This window comes from Macrobrachium nipponense, chromosome 32 (assembly GCF_015104395.2).
Source record: "Macrobrachium nipponense isolate FS-2020 chromosome 32, ASM1510439v2, whole genome shotgun sequence".
Taxonomy (NCBI): Eukaryota; Metazoa; Arthropoda; class Malacostraca; order Decapoda; family Palaemonidae; genus Macrobrachium; species Macrobrachium nipponense.
The window spans coordinates 27968867-27986598 of record NC_061094.1 but is presented as its reverse complement, the minus strand read 5'-3'; the positions used below and the strand labels follow the sequence as shown (position 1 = coordinate 27986598).

The following is a 17732-nucleotide window of genomic DNA, read 5'->3' as shown; positions in this document are numbered from 1 at the left end:
ATTTTATTTTTTTGTAAAGTTAAGTGTTATAGTTTTGTTAATGTGTTTCGTAAATTTTAGTTTATGTATGTTTTCCTTAAATTTTTTTATGTGTTTTCGTAAAGTTAAGTGTACGTACGTATCTGGCGTTTGTCCTCCTCCTCCTCTGCTGCCACTTCCAGGAGATAGCCTCACTCGAAAGGTAAGCTTCTACATTTTACGTACAGTATTTCTTGTATACCATGTACACTAATACACTTTATTTACAGGTTAATTTGCATTTCGTTATTAAGTTAGGTATTGAACGGTCCAGATTGTTGTAGTATTTCATTGTTTATAGGTCAATTTAGCTTTATTATGAAATTTACTGGGGTGTTTTTGGTGGGCTTGGAACGGATTAGCCATTTTACATGTAAAATGGGGTTGAAGATACGAAGGGCGCCTCGGAACGGATTAATTTCGTATCTCGAGGTACTACTGTATATACTATATATACAGGCAGTCCCCGGGTTACGACGGGGGTTCCGTTCTTGAGGCGCGTCGTAAGCCGAAAATCGTCGTAAGCCGGAACGACACTTTAAAATATGCTAAAACTAAGAAAAAAGTTAGAGAGACCTTACCTGTGTGACATGCAAGTATTGCATTTGATGTGTAGTGTGGTTATTTCAATGGCAAAGGATGTTCTTGAAGGTATAACTTCTTTATTAAACTCTTGTGACACTATAAAGCACAATGTACTACACTTAATCCTTAGGTTAGATTATACACTAAACACTATTATACACTGTACACTACGTAGTATGTAATCCTTTGGTAGATCCTGGAGTACACTAAAATCCCAGTCTGGTAGCCTCTGGAAGGTAAAATATAACACAATTAGTACAAAATACTACACAAAGTCCTGAATGCAATATGTAAATTATAGATATCAAGAGTAAAAGAGTTAATGTATGTTAATTAATTCCTTACTTTTAGTTTATAATTCCTTACTTTGAGTTATATCAAGAGTAAAAAAGTTAATGTATGTGAATTAATCCTTACTTTTAGTTTAAAGTGTCATGCTATGTAACCCTGGATGCACAAAGTTATTGGTGCCCCATAGCCTACATCATTCAGGGGGTTCTGGAATGTACAAAAAATAATTAGTATGTCAGTAAGTACTCTATGCATAGTAAGTTACATACAGTAAATATGCACCATACAGTGGTTTAATATCACATATATAACATGTATAAAACTTAGTTAATGTATGTTAATTAATTCCTTACCTTTTAGTTTAAAGTTGTGTGCTATGTAACCCTGGATGCACAAAGTCTTATGTGGCCCCATAGCTACATCATTCAGGGGGTTGTGGAATGTACAAAAAATAATTTTGTCAGTAAGTACTCTATGCATAGTAAGTTACATACAGTAATATGCACCATACAGTGGTTTAATATCAAACTGTATGCATATTGTAAATGATTGGTCTACACCCCCTGTTCAGCAGGGAGTGTACAGTATGTAATTCCATGAGGGACCTTGATCACTATCCCATGTGAGAGATCTTGGTCACTTTTTTTAGTATGTACGTATAAAACTTACTTAATGTATGTTTACTACTATGTATAATTCCTTACCTTTAGTACAGTAGTAACATAGTTTACAGTTGTCGTGCTATGTTATTGTAGTAACCCTGGACAAAGTTTTGGATGTGGGCCCCATAGCCTGCATCATGGAGGGGGTCCTGGTTTTCTGGAATGTACCAAAAAAGTATCAAAGTTAAGTCATGTTATGTATGTTTAGTAAGTTACATACAGTAACCTACGTACGATACAGTGTTTAGGGGGGGGGGGGTAACATGTATGTACATAATCAAACTTGGTTGGAAATTCCTGTAAAAAAAAGTTATGTACGTATGTAATACTACTGTATGTAAAAACCTTACTGTTCATACTTTGTTACACTATGTACATGTTACATGTGATACGTATACTTTCCTGAAGGGTTTTTTCCATCCAAAAATGGTGCTTCTACTTGTAGTTATCCCTTGATGACACTTGTAGTAATTTGTTAGTAACAACCTGGAGTTGTGTGAAAAAATGTTGGTTCTGGAAGGAAAAAAGTAACAAAAATTAGTGTACAAAATATACACTACAGAAAGTTGTGAATGCAATATGTTAATTACTGTAGATATATCAAAGAGTACTAAAAGAGTTTAATGTATGTTAATTAATTCCTTACTTTTAGTTTAAAGTTGTCGTTCAATGTAACCCTGGATGGACAAAGTCTTATGTGGCCCCATAGCCTACATCATTCAGGGGACTCTGGAATGTACAAAAAATAATATTGTCAGTAAGTCCTCTATGCAGAGTAAGTTACATACAGTAATATGCACCATACAGTGGTTTAATATCACATATAACATGTAGTATAAAACTTAATTTAGAAATTCCTTACATAACTTACCAACTTTTAGTGAGTCTCAAAAGCTGTTACCTAGGTTGTGGGAGATGGAGGTGGAGGTGTAGAGCATTCATGATAAGGATGCATTCCAAACCTAACTTCAGTGTGCTTTATCACAGATAACAGGCTAGGATGATGGGCAGTCTGGAATGAAGAATTAATATTAAAGCGACAGTATGTAACCACTTAGGTGTACAAAATTTATTGTACGTATGCAAACATTAAACACAACTGAGAATTCCTTACCTTCAGCAAAATGAAGACATGTAGGCTATGTAGAGGTCTGGTTTATGTAAGTCACAGGTGCATGCCAGTCTGGAATGATAATGTAATAGTACATATGATTATAGTATGTTTTGTTACACATAACATGGTTATTACATATGTAATAATAAAACATTAATAAAAAAAAATGTCCTTACCAAATTCTAGTGGTTGGCTTGCTTATGGGGATGGCCATAGGTACATGAGAGGGGGGTGGGTGGCTGGGGCTATGGAGTGGGGATGGGCAGGTGCTTGGGAGTCTGGAATGATAAAAAATATATAAAATGATAGTTACTACTACTGTAACTACTGCAACATGTTATTACTGTTTGACATATGTAGTGTGAATACGTATGTTCCAATATAAAAAATTGAAGAATTCTTTTACCTGAAGGAATGGGAGAGGTGATACTACTCGTATCAAAAAACTGATTTGGGCTCTGGAGAGGTGATACTCGTATTCAACTGATGAGGGAACATCTAGATCTGGAAAGAATGATAGGGTCATAAATATATTATAGGTGGATGTAATTGTAGCATATGTACACTTTTAATAAAATTTCTATTAGCAATTTATAAAACATTTTATACAAATTTGTTAAGGATTCCTTACCTGATGTATAGGGCGAGGCATTCAAAACCATGGAAAGGCTCAGGGTCATCTGGGTCACTGTCACTATCAAAGGGGTCTGAAATGAAAAAAAAAAAAATAATAAGGTTATTGCAACATCAAACACATTGTACCACTATGTAAGTTAGTGTACGTATGTATTGTAGGGTGTAAAAAACAATTTACCAAACATGAAAATGGATGAAAAAAATTGAATTGCTTACCTGATTGTACACGTACAGGTGGGCGGGCTGCTACAGAGGGTCCAGGTACAGGGGGATCTGGAACTGTACAGGTAGTACAGGGAGATCTGGAACTGTCACAGGTAGTACAGGGGGATCTGGAACTGTCACCACTTCTGCAATAAAATTACAAATGATGAAAAATTAATGAAGTTACAATTTACTCTTACATTTAGTTGTTACATTAAAAAATTAACACATTTTAATATGTACACTATGTAAAACACATAAATTAGTAAAACAGTTCAGAATTCCTTACCAGGACTAGGATGTGGGAGGTGGTGGTACTGGAGACTTGTGAAAGAAAGTGTCAAGCCTGGACTGCACACTTCTCTTCGTCTGCTTCTCTTCAGGGTCTCCTTGTAGAAAGTCACCAAAATCCATGACCTCTCTTGATTTTGTCAAAACCTAGAAACGTTAGGGTCTTCTGCCTCAAAGAAGCCAAGGCTCTCTCCAGATGAGTAAAACCCTCTGACAAGCCTTTCACAGTTAATGACCTGGGTTTTGGCTCTGGTGCCGCCTCCTCCTTCCTTCAATCATTTGTTGTTCAAGTTCAAGTAAGTCCCTCTGCAGACAATTCCTCTCCATGGAAGCCAGCAGCCTCTGTTACATCATCAGGTTCAAGATCTAGTTTCAGCCTCTTGCTTAGCCCTACGATCTTCCTCGTCACAGTCTCGACGTCTTCTGCCTGGTCAAAGCCTTCAAAACTGTGACAACAAACTGTGGACACAGTTTCTTCCAGGCCCCATTTAAAGTGGTCGTCTCACCTCGTCCCAAGCACTTGCAATATTTTTCACTGCATCAGCAATGTTGTAGCCCTTCCAGAATTGCTTCAGTGTCAACTCCTTGTTAGCTTCTATGGCCCTCAAAGCAAAACGTATGGTCCTTCTAAGGTAGTAAGCCTTGAAATTAGCTATACTCCCTGGTCCATTGGCTGTATCAGCGATGTGGTATTGGGTGGGAGGTACACCAACCTTCACATTAGGATGCATTGTGCCTCAAAATTTGAAGGGGTGACCAGGGGCATGTGTCCAGGAACTAAGAGGGCCTGGCCTTAAAAAGGCCAGACCCTTCGAAAGTCAAATACCGGCTTCCCACTTGGCTGGCACGAAATGGTTCATTGAACCAATCTTCGAAAGACCATTAAGGTTAATAACCCAACAAGCCTTCTTGTTTGATTTCCAAATTCACAGGGAGTTGACTCTTGAAAATGCCCTTGAAAGGCCCTGGGATTTCTCCGGCCCAAAATTACCCAACAGCAAGGGCTTCAGTTTCAAATCACCACTTGCCATTGGCCCCAAAAACAGCAAAGTCAGTCGCTCCTTTCCAGCTTTATGGCCAGGTGCTGACTTCTCCTCCTTGGAAAGGTACGTTCGATTTGGCATTCTTTTCCAAAATAATCCAGTCTCATCCACATTAAAGACTTGGTCAGCCGTGTAACCACCATCCTTAATTATCTCAGGCCAAACCACCTGGAAAATTTTCTGCTGCTTCGCTATCAGCACTAGCAGCTTCACCTTGCAGCTTCACATTATGCAAATTTGCACGAGCCTTAAACGGTTAAAACCAACCTCTACTCGCGGAAAATTCACCACCAGCACTGCCTTCGCCAAACAAAACTTTTTCACTACTGCCTCATGCCAGCGCTCTAGCCTTCTCCTGGATCACACTTAAGCTCACGGAACACGTCGCTGGTTCTGGTCCTCCAGCCAGATCATGAGCAATTTCTCCATTTCAACAATGCTCTGGCTACGTTGCTTCTCGTTTATCACCGTTGACTTCATCGGTGCAGCATCCTTAACATGCTTCAGAATACGTTCCTTGTCCTTCACAATGGTTACCACGTGGTCCTGCTCAAGCCTAAAGAACGGCCTATTTCGGTGTTTAGTTTTCTCCCTTCTCCGAACGCTTTACCACGTCATATTTGACCTCCATCGTGATGACCTTCCTCTTCTTGGATGAACTATCATCGGAGGAAGTACTTTGGCGTTTAGGAGCCATGTAAATTTGCGAAAATGGCAAGGAATTTCAGCAACGTCTTAGCACACAACCGACTGAACTTCAGGCAGACACGCGATTGAAGTGGCGTCCTTTCGTATTGTTACGCTTGGCGTCCTCGACCGTCCGAGGTCGTTGTTCGGTCAATTTACCATACAGTTTAATAGCGTTAAGTAATTTATGCACCTCCACTCAAAAACTAGTTCTGCATATGAGGTATCGTTAAAAAGCATAACAAAACGTCGTAACCTTGGAATTTGTGTTGTAATCTAACCAGAAACTTAGTTTTTTTAATTATGTACTGGAAACAAGCAATGAATTTCTTCATTATATTTGCGCTTTTATGGACTTTTTGTTTTAAAACTGCCGCATCCCCTAAGCGTAGTTGTATTCATTCGCCCGCAAACTTTAGTTCCGCATATGCGGCCGTCACTAAAAAAAATTGCAAAAAGAAAATTACGAAAAAAAAAAAGTGTCAAAAATATTCATTTCATAAACCCTCAAAATTTTGTTGTAATGTAACCAAAAAACATATTTTTATTATTATACTGTGCTAACTATAAAGGATTTTTATCATAGCATGCGTTTTTTAAAAGCGTCGTTAACTCGGAGCGTCGGAAGCGTCAGCGTCGTAACCTCGGAACAAGCGTCATAACCCAGGACGGATTTTCCATTGAATATTTAAGAAAAAGCGTCGTAACCTCGGAACGTCGTAAGCCGGAACCGTCGTAACCCGGGGACCGCCTGTATACACACACACATACACACACAGGCAGTCCTTGGTTATCGGTGATCCGGTTTTACGGCGCTCATCTAGCGCCATAAAATTGATTTATGGCGTGCTATAAGGCCAAAACATACCTAACAGAGTGCCATAATGGTGCTTTTGGTGCTCATTAATGGTGCTTATGGTGCTGATAACTGGTTATCCATAATTGCCGAGTTTTTTGGTTAATGGCTGTTTTTGCTTATCAGCACCCCCTTGGGAACAACGGAACCCCCACCGATAACTGGGGAAAGTATAAATTTCATTTTCCAAATGTAAAGTGCTGCAAAAGTAAAATTTTATATTATTTTCCAGATATGGGGCGTATTGCCAGTCAGTTTTATGTCAAATATGACACAGTTGAGATTTTCAATGATTTCTTAAGTGCAGTCATGAACGATGGCATGATTTTGTCTGTAATATCCAAAAGCTCCGAGTTCCAGCAGATGAAGGTAACATCAAGATAAGAGTTTTTTGTATCTTGTAATAAAGCTGTAAAGAATTTTAGTTTGCATCTTGGACTTTGGTACATGGGTTTAGTTTTTTGGTGATCAACGAATCATTTCAAATAAGTTTTGCCTAACTTTTTCAAGTATCTTGACATCAGTTTTTGTTCACTGGAATAGCTGACCATATAACCAGTATTTTCAAAATCTAGGCTGTACCATAGATACTGTATTGTGCTCTTCCATGGTTTTATGTGAGCATTGACTTATGTATGGGTAAATTTCAAAAAGATTTTCTTTTAGTTTTTTAAACATTTATTTCCTTTAATTTAATTTACTTTTATTGATAATGCATGTTCAGTTATGGTCAGTGAATTAGAATTATATTTATCCAGCCCTTAATTTTTCCTTTATTCTGATTTTTTTTTCATTTATGTATGATCAAGCTAAAAGGATATCTCAATAAACTTAGCTTATTATTTATATTTTGGTTTTATAGTATGTATTGCACTTACTATAAACTGGTTATGTATTGGTGATATAGTGAACCACTTATTTTTAGCTAAATGATAAATAACTCACTCAACCTCTTTAACCCTTAAATGCCTATTGGACGTATTAAAGGTTGGCAAAAATTGTCTGTTGGGTGCTTAATTGACGTATGATACATCGACGCAAAAAGTTTTTTAAAAATTAGCTGAAAAATAGTTATAGGACTACTTGGCAAAAAATTTTGAATCACGCGCCTTGAGGGATGCAGGGAGTTCACGGATCAAGCTGTTGTTTTGTTTACAAGCGTTACCCAGGCGCGCATGCGCGAATTTCTTTCTTCTCGCACTAAAAAGCATTAGTGACACATCTCAGAAATTATTTCGTCACTTTGACAAAATTTTTGTACCATTTAATATTAGCCGTTACATAGAGTTTTATATATGAAAATGTGCGCAATTTCATGTAGAATACAACAAAAAACAACTCATGGTTGTAGCTTTTATCAGTTTTGGAATATTTTCATATAAGTAACAATAAGTGCCAAATTTTAAACCTTCGTTCAACTTTGACTCCACCGAAATGGTAGAAAAACGCAATTGTAAGCTAAAACTCTTACATTCTAGTAATATTAATTTTACCTTCATTTTACAACAAATTGGAAGTCTCTAGCACAATATTTTGATTTATGGTGAATTTTTGAAAAAAAACTTTTTCCTTACGTCCACGCAGTAACTGCCAAAAAAAATAATAAATTTTTTCGTCCAATTGTCGTAATGTTTGCACCGTTTTATATTAGCCGTTAAGTAAAGTTTATAGTATATGAAAATGTGCACAATTTCATGTAGAATACAAATAAAACCAACCCATGTTGTAGCTTTTATCAGTTTTGAAATATTTTCATATAAATAACGATAAGTGCCAAAATTTAAACCTTTGGTCAACTTTGACTCGACTGAAATGGTCGAAAAACGCAATTGTAAGCTAAAACTCTTACATTTTAGTAATATTCAATCATTTATCTTCATTTTGCAACAAATTGGAAGTCTCTAGCACAATATTTTGATTTATGGTGAATTTTTGAAAAAACTTTTTCCATACGTCTGCGTGGTAACTGCCATAAAATAAGAAATTCTTTCGTCCAATTGTTGTAATGTTTGCACCATTTTATATTAGCCGTTACATAAAGTTTTATATATGAAAATGTGTGCAATTTCATGTAGAATAGAAGTAAAAACAACCCATGGTTGTAGCTTTTATCAGTTTTGAAATATTTTCATATAAACGATAAGTGTCAAAATTTCAACCTTTGGTCAAATTTGACTCGACCGAAATGGTAAAAAAACGCAATTGTAAGGTAAAACTCTTACCTTTTAGTAATATTCAATCATTTACCTTCATTTTGCAACAAATTGGAAGTCTCTAGCACAATATTTCAATTTATGGTGAATTTTTAAAAAAACTTTTTCCTTCCGTACGCGTGGTAACTCTGCCGAAAAAATCAGAAATTCTTTCGTCAGATTGTCGTAATGTTTGCACTGTTTTATATTAGCCATTACATAAAGTTTTATATATGAAATTGTGCACAATTTTATGTAGAATACAACGAAAAACAACCCATGGTTGTAGCTTTTATCAGTTTTGAAATATTTTTATATAAATCACGATAAATAGAAAAAATTTGACCTTCGGTCAACTTTAACTCGATCGAAATGGTTGAAAACTGCAATTGTAAGCTACAACACTTACAGTCTAGTAATATTCAATCAATTACCTTTATTTTGCAACAAACAGGAAGTCTCTTGCACAATTTTTTTATTTATGGTGAATTTAAATTTTTTTTTTCTTCTTTTTTTACATCCCACAGTACGAATTCATGCATCATATTGTGATAATATTTTCTCTGTGTTGCTTTGATCCTTTTACAATTTGTTATATACCAAAATCATCGCAATTTAGTGTACAATACAAAGAAAAAATAATTAACTCATTAGCTTTAACCGTTTTGCTCACAGCGCGATTTGTATACAATTATATATTAAATTTGTTACGCTGTCATATATTCCAATATTTATATATGATGATATTTTTTTCATTTCTGATGGTTGCATACTAAACTTCAGGCAATGACAAAAAAAGGAGCTAAAAATTAACTTTTAATCTTGAAAACTAAGCGTGCTGTGATATTTTGAAAAAAATAATTTTTTCCCCTTTGGCGCTCACTCCCGAATGCCTCCGGCATACTGGAGACACTTTCGGAAATACCGGCTCGGCGTTTAAGGGTTAAGGGGCTTATTAGTATTATATTGTGACCCTCGAGCTTATTTAGAAAGATGTGAGTAATCTCAGGAATAAGTACTTTGCTTCATGTAGAAATAGTTTATTTGTTGATACCTATTGTAATGTAGTAATATGCAGTTGCTTACATTAATAAAGTATCATTACATATAACATAAAGCAACAAGAATACTTTTATGTGTTCTGTGCAAAAATTGTACAATGTCACTAGGTTTTTTAATAAGTCTAAATTATTAGAAGTTTTCCATGTTAAAATTACTTTAGTTTCATGTGTGAAAATTTGCGTAAATATGAGTTAAGAGATTTTTGGTACCTCAAGATACACAATAAATAGAAGCAGTACTTCATTGCTATATATAAATATGATTCTTGTATTTTTTTAATTAACTGTGATGTAAAATTTCGTGTTTGGGAATTCATTTCACAGGATACTTTCAAGTTAAGAAACAAAGTAGTTGTAATGGTAGTCAACAGGTAAATAAACAGGTGATAGTTTCTGAAGGGTAAGGAAGGCTAATTACTTAGACCTGAGAATGAATATGCAGGTGGAGATATTGTAATGTCACTTTATTTTAATAACCCACCAGTGGATTTTAGAGTCTTTTGAGATAAAAATTTCATGTATTATACTTTATTTAGAGAGAAATTTATCAATTAAGGTGAATTAGGTTAAATTCCTAGGTGATGATAAAACTGCTATGTGTATGTTTCATCATTGATGCAATAGCATATGATAGTTTTTTATTCAAGACTTACTTTTAGGTACGTGATGAAGAAATGGCTGAACTAGACGAACTTCATGTTCAGTGTGAAGTTCCTGCAGCGGGTGGTGTTGAAAATATCCATGGGAAAGTTAATATTCTTCTCCAGTCTTATATTTCCCGAATAAGGATTGACAGCTTCTCACTTGTTTCTGACATCAATTATGTAACTGACGTAAGTATACAAGGTTAGATTTGTTTGGGTTTAGTATTTCCTTGGTAACAAATAATTAATTAATCTTTTGAAAGTATTTTAACTTTGTCTCCTCAAATTGAACCTTAATGTTGTTTTCACTGAAATTTCTCTATGATCACATTTTTAATGTACATACATATATATGTGCATATATATATATATATGCATACATAGACATACATTGAAAAATTTATATATTATGTATATATACATATACATATATATATATATATATATATATATATATATATATATATATACTATATGTATAACTGAATCACGAAAGTTAGGAACGTGATAAATTCATAAATAAAGGTATATGCCACAAGGGAAAATAAACAATGGAGTATCCGCGAGATCTTTCAACGTTCAAACGTCCTTTATACTTAGTAGATGAACTGACATACATGAGGAAATGACAATACACGAAAGGTCGTATAACTGACAGGTAGGGATTATAAAGAGATTAGTACCTAGAATCCGACACACCTGGAAGATGAGTAACCTTACCAAACAGGCAAAAACATGAGTATAGTTAAAATTTAAGACAATCTGCTCAGACTTGAGTAGAGACAATTAAAGGATTATTATAGGTGACAGCTATTCAGAACTTTGGTAAACAAAAACAATTCACAATACATATTAAACATACATATACAACGAAGATATCTCTAAGGCAACTAATTTTTATTTAAGTCTGTAATTATATCTTTGAGGTCATTCTTAAACATGTTACAAATACAAGGGTCTAAATGAAACAGGCCACGACTAATATTGAAATTACAATGAGAAGTAAGTTGTATTAAAGCAGATTCTAAAAGATTTTGTGATAAGACATCTTTTGACCTTGCGATTACTGAACTACCAATCCAATTTAAGACAATCTGCTCAGACACAAAGATGAGACAATTAATAAAGGATTATTATAGGTGACAGCTATTCAGATCTTTGGTAAACAAAAACATATTCACAATACATATTCACAATGCATATTAAACATACATATACAAGGAAGGTATCTCTAAGGCAACTAATTTTTATTTAAGTCTGTAATTATATCTTTGAGGTCATTCTTAAACATGTTACAAATACAAGGGTCTAAATGAAACAGGCCACGACTAATATTGAAATTACAATGAGAAGTAAGTTGTATTAAAGCAGATTCTAAAAGATTTCATGATAAGACATCCTTTGACCTTGCAATTACTGAACTACCAATCCAGTTTATTCGGTGGTTGTTTTCACTTAAATGAATGAATATTGCATTATATGTTTGCCCAGTTTTTACAGAATATTTATGTTGGCTTAACCTTACTTCTAAGCCCTTGCTCGACTGTCCGAGATAAAATGAGGGACAATCCATACATGGAATTTTGTATATTGTGTTGTTGCTTTCTCTGGGGCCATTTTTATTAACATTCCATTTAGTGTGTTATTATAGGAAAAAACAAGGTTGACCTTAAAAGGCTTTTAGCAATGATTTAATGTTTTGTACATGGAACTTACCCAGCAGATATATACTTAGCTATAGACCCCTCCGTCCCCGCCCCGAAGAAAATTCGAATTTCGCGGTCACGCTGCAGGTAGGTCAGGTGATCTACCGTCCCTGCCGCTGGGTGGCAGGAATAGGAACGATTACCGTTCTAGAACCAGATTTTCTCTGTCGCGGTAGTGTCAACATACGTTGTTGCTACCTCCTGACTTGATTTTCGTTTTTTCATCGCCATCGACCTTCTGGGCTGTCTTTTGCAGGGAAGTACTGGGTCTTTGGTTTGGCATACGCTTTTATTAACTTTTTAATGAATTTGGCTTCGAAATTTTCGAAGAATATTATTCACGTGAAAACTACCGAATTTTTTCGGTGACACTTATATTTTGCAATAAGGGAAATATGATTTTTTTTTTTTTTTCACTATACGTGTTATAAGGTGTTGAAACTTTGATGAAGGAAAATATAAAATTCTAATTCCTACTTTAGGAAGTCAGAAAGCATATAACTAGATACGCTTCCTTTAGAAAGTTTAAGAGCTCTCGTACCTAACGAGCAGTTAGAGTATTGACAATTCTAGTAGTTGTTGCATCCTCATCACCTTCGTACTCCACAGAATATACAAATTCATATGTGCAAATTTGAAGATAAATGGATGGAGCTCAAAAGGCGAGCTCTAAAAAGGTAAAGAAGTGAATATAGTGTTCAACCAGTTTGCGGGGGTGGAGGGTGCGTCTGATCGGCTCCATAGCGTTCCAGGAACTAGACCTCTTCCAAACTCCCAGACCCAGTGGAGGAGGAAAAAGTTGCACAGCCCGCAGGAAAGGTTAGGGAGAAAACCCCCACGGTTCAGGCGTCCCTCGGCAGTTCTGTAGAACGTCCCAGACTGCCAAGGATTAAGCCATTGATAAGGCATCTTTAAAAAAGTGCGTCTCTTCATCTACATCCGAAAGACGAAGAATGAATATGTTTTGAGTTTCGATGATCTAGCGCGTTCTCTGAAAAAAACTAAGAGAACACTGAGCAAGAGCCAGCCCGCTGCCAAGGAAGCCGCGTTCCAGCAAGCTAGCGTGAGCTACGTTCCTATAGCCAGCAGCGAGGCGCGTTCCAGCTAACAGACTAGCGCGAGCCGCGGTTCCTACAACCAAACGCGAGCCGCGTTCCTACAACCAAACGCGAGCCGCGTTCTAGAAAATTTTTCTTGGCGCAAGGCGCCTTTTTTTCCCCCCCAAAGAGACGAAGCGCCAGCCTGGCGCAAATTGCGCCCCAGAAAAAAGAAAACAGACGGGCTAGAGCAAGGAGCCTTTATAGTAGAGTGACAATCAGAACGATCCTTCCATTGAACGTTTCCGGGCAAGACGGGCTCTTCTAAAAAGGGGTCTAGTAGGCGCTCGGAACTGTCAGGGCGCACGGGCCCTTCCACGCAAGCGGAACGTTCCAGGAGCGTTCTCTCCTTTCTAGCGTGCGGAACATTCCAGGCGCGCGGGAACATTCCAGGCGCTAGGTGCAAGGAGCCAGGTGCCAGAATATCCTTTCTCTATTCTGCCTCGGCAGGGAAAGAAGGTAGTAGAGTATCTGCTGTATGAGAATACGATACGGCAAATTCATAAGCACATACCGTAGTTACTTCTTTTTTTTTTTTTTTTTTTTTTTTTTGCTGATCAACTCAATTTCCAGTATCCTTCCAGGAATTTCCTAGGAAGGACTACGCTTAAAGGGATTGTTAAAGACACACCTACTTAGCTTCTAGATTTATCGAAGTCTTGTTTCGCTTAGATATGCATTATAAGAACTTCCTGAAGTTCGATAATAATTTTTATAAAGATCCTTTATTAAATGGAGTAGCTGGCAACTCTGGAAGAGTAAGGCCAGTCGGCTAACGAGACTGCTATTGCTTAGACCCCAACGCAGTATCATGTAGGTGTCGGTCATGGGTGGTCGGTAACATGTCTCTCCTGCGGGATGTAAATGAATAACCGTGTCTCTCCCCTACAATCGTGGTTTTAGCCTCGATTGAGGGGATAGTTAAGCAAAAAATAAATAAAATATTGTCTGCCTTTTGCTAAGAAGCTTTCAATAAGAAAAGATATTACAACATTTCAATGCTGTTTACTGTAGGTAACATTTTTTAAGGATTCTAACGCAGCGGAACTCTATATTGTATAATGCTCTCATGCTTACGAAAGCATGGCTTATTAGAGTACATGCTTTATAGTGATAAGATGAATGTTAGGAGAGAATTCACTTTAAGACTACGTATGGTTCAAGTCTTATGCACATACCGAGGTTAACTACAGAATTCCCTAGTATCCTTACAAAGGTTTTTCCTAGATTAATGCTGTTTACCCCACAATGTGACAGTATTATAAAGGATTCTAAATACGGCAGCGCGCGAATATAAATTCCTCTCATCCTTTCGAGAAACGCACACAAACCTTTTTAAATTCGGATATTGCCTCAAGAGAAGTTGGGTGAGTCGGATGGGAAAACATTCTCTTAGTGGCAGAAGTTGTTTCCCTGAATGGGACCTATACTACGTATATAAAAGTTTTTTCCCACACTAAGAAAAACGGAATTAACATGTGAAGGATGTCGGGTACCATAAAGCATAGATGTTATGGCACATAACCTAAAAAGAATAGAAGAAAGCGCCAGCCTGGCGCAAATTGCGCCAGAAGCACCATCCAAGTATATTTTCTCGTTTTAGCGAGTTATTACCTAAGAGTCCAGTAGCTTCTCGGACAGCAGGCTCGGTAACGGCAAGATTCGTTCCTGATTTCGTTTTACCCCATTTAATCGAAAGGGGTCGCTTACAAAGGAATGATGAAATGATTTATTTTAATCACTTAGGCCAATTCCACGACTCTCTCATATCGCAAAGAGCATCGAGAATCTTTTTTCGCCCCTGTTCCGCGTTTTAACAAAAGAGAACCTATTTGGGAACAGCACGGACGTAACGATCCTTAAGAGGTTTCGATGCAGATTTTGCATGTCCGTGAGAACCTTCTCGATGGAAGATAATAACTGTAATGTATGTCTAACATTTATTGAAAAAAGAGTTGTGAGAACCTGCGGAAAGTCTTCTTCATAGATCTCTTTGTAAGGTATAAGAAACGACGACCAGGCTTCCTTTAGACTGCTCTTTTTTCCTCGAACCAAGAGAGGTGGAGCAATATAAGACATCTGTAAATTTAAAGAAGGGGAATAAACTTTAGTCTTTTTTCCCCTAGTTATAAATTCTTTAACAGATATTACGATAATGGGCGTCAAGGAAGAGAGGATGTATGCCTCATTTTGGCCTTCGAGAGGTTTGGATTCACAGAAGTCACGTTCTTCTCACAGCATGTTTCGTAAGGCTTTCCCAAGAGTATCTGGATATTCTATCAGAATCTATTATAAATAGACTATAAAAACCTCCCCACTCTGAGTCTGTCCGCGTGCAGACTGACCAGAAATGGACATGAATGAGAGGTTTTTTCAAGGTAAATGACAATAGTCATGGCTAATACATAGAATTGCTGCAGATCGTGCTTGCTAGATGGATTGAGGAAAACTGTTCCTCTTCCGATACCTCTGTGAAACACCTAGCGAGGTTTTTTTCTTCATTTCCAGTTTCAGAGGGAAGACTCACCTATGTATATAATCTGCTATCAAAGAATGCAGTAAAAGGCTATACTCTGTCTACAAGGGGAATTAGAGATAACAGAGGATTAAGATCTTCGGGATCTTATACGATACCGCAATACGGACAAGAGTAGGATATCATGTACTTCGAATGGGATTTTTTTTTTTTTTTTTTTTTTTTTTTTTTTTTTTGTTTTTTTTTTTTTTTTTTTTTTTTTTTGTGGCCACAGATTCCGTTGTTCCGACAAAATGGAACTGCTCCCTCTCAAAAACTTCTTTGAGGGAAGTTTTATGAAGGAATTCTTTGTTTCTCTTAGCCCTAAACGACAAGAAGACAAGTGAATTTTTTGTGCATTGGAATCTCGCATCAGATTCAATGGAGACTCGGCAATGGGTTCTTGCCAGCATAGTATGTCTGGCAAAAGAACTAAATCCCTCTATTCCTGACGGCAACCTTTCAGATAGAAGTTTAGTTTGCCCAGGCCGGGTACTTACTTTTCCATCTACAGAAGAAGAGATGGTTTAACGTTTGCCTACAGAGTCTTCGAGGTGCGATGAGGGCTCAAAATGCTTCCCAGAAGGTATTCGAAGGATACAATAAGAGCTAGAAATCAGGGTTCCGCCCAAATTTTCAGCTCAGTCTCTCCTTCGACTTTCCAGACTCCTTCCCTTCCTTCGGGCAAGGATAGGAAGATTCTGCAACGAGGAACCTCATCAACATGTAAGGAGAGATCTCGTTAGCAAAAAGAAGTGTTCACAAAGGATCCTCCTCGGAGGAAGACTCTTCTCTCTCGTATTGTTAGATATCCGTCGTCTACTGGGTGTAGCTGACTAAAATCACCTCCCCTTGCCAGGGGCCAAAGCTCAAAGGGGAAGAAATTTCTTCCACCCTTCTCCAGTCTCCTGATAAACTATGTGGTTGTTCAGGACTCTCGGACAATGTAGCGCCAGCCAAGCGCCAAATGCCAATACAGGCGAAAAAACGCCAGAGGCGGACAGTTCCAAGGAAAACTCTGTCATGGTCGATACTAGAAAGGAGCGGGCCTCCAACCTGGCGCAATGCGCCAGAGGCGAACAAATCGGACGATATAAGTGTGTCCGATGTGGAAACCATCGCCAGACAGCCTAGAGACTTTTCTTCCAAGTCGAAGCTCCAGCAAGTGTGGGAGGAGCCAAGCCAGGCGCGAGGCGCCCAGCAGGCTCTAGGAGCCAGCCAGGCTCTAGGAGCCAGCCAGGCTCTAGGAGCCAGCCAGGCTCTAGGAGCCAGCAGGCTCTAGGAGCCAGCCAGGCTCTAGGAGCCAGCCAGGCTCTAGGAGCCAGCCAGGCTCTAGAAGCCAGGCCAGGCGCCATCAGGTGCCCAGGCTCCTTTCCAAGGCTAGGCTCCAACAAAAGGGGGGTCAGGATTGAGGATCCATCCAGGCGCAAGCTCCTTCCGTAAAGAGAAACCTAAAGCTCTGTCATGTAAGTAGGGCTAGTCCCCATGATATGATACAGGTAAGGCTCTGCCATGTAAGTGGGTCAGCCCCCATTGGCACGATCCGAGAAGGCTCTGTCGTGTAAGCGGGCTAGCCCCCCCCCCCATTTTTTTTGACATGACCAGAAGGTTTTTGTCAGTCATAGGTCCCTACTCGCTGCAACTCTTGAGGCATGCAGACTCATAGACAGTAATCATGAAGTCTTCTGCCAGGCTCCAGGTGCCTTCCAGGCGCAAGCACCAGCCAGACGCAAGGCTCAGCCAGTCGCGAGGCGTAGCCAGGAAGGAGGAGGCCAATCAAGGCACCAGCCAGGCGCGAGCGCCAGCCAGGCCCGCAAGGCGCCATCCAGGCGGCGGCGAGGCTCCAGCCAGGCTCTAGGCGCCATTCAGGCACAAGCTCCAGCCAGGCGCGAGGCGCTAGACAGGCGCTAGGCGCCTGCCAGGCACGAAGCGCTAGCCAGGCTCCAGGCTTCATCCCCAGAAGAGATCTATATCAAAGAACGCCCTGGCCTTCTTTTGAGACATTGTGATCTCCTAAGCACTTGATAAGTGCATTGATGATTCCTTCAAACAGATGAGAATTAAAAGCGCCATGAAGTGCGAGCTTTTACCGAAATTCCTTGTTCTTTGCCCCTAAAAACAATATGTCAT

The 17732-nt window shown here is 38.3% G+C and overlaps 1 protein-coding gene across 1 annotated transcript in view; it reads left to right on the top strand.

The window, feature by feature from the left end:
• Positions 1 to 17732, top strand: part of LOC135207289 (activating signal cointegrator 1 complex subunit 3-like) — a 669776-nt gene that overhangs the window by 286887 nt on the left and 365157 nt on the right. The window contains 2 exon segments of the mRNA XM_064238959.1: positions 6620 to 6756; positions 10300 to 10473. Coding sequence (XP_064095029.1) covers positions 6620 to 6756; positions 10300 to 10473 — 311 coding nt within the window.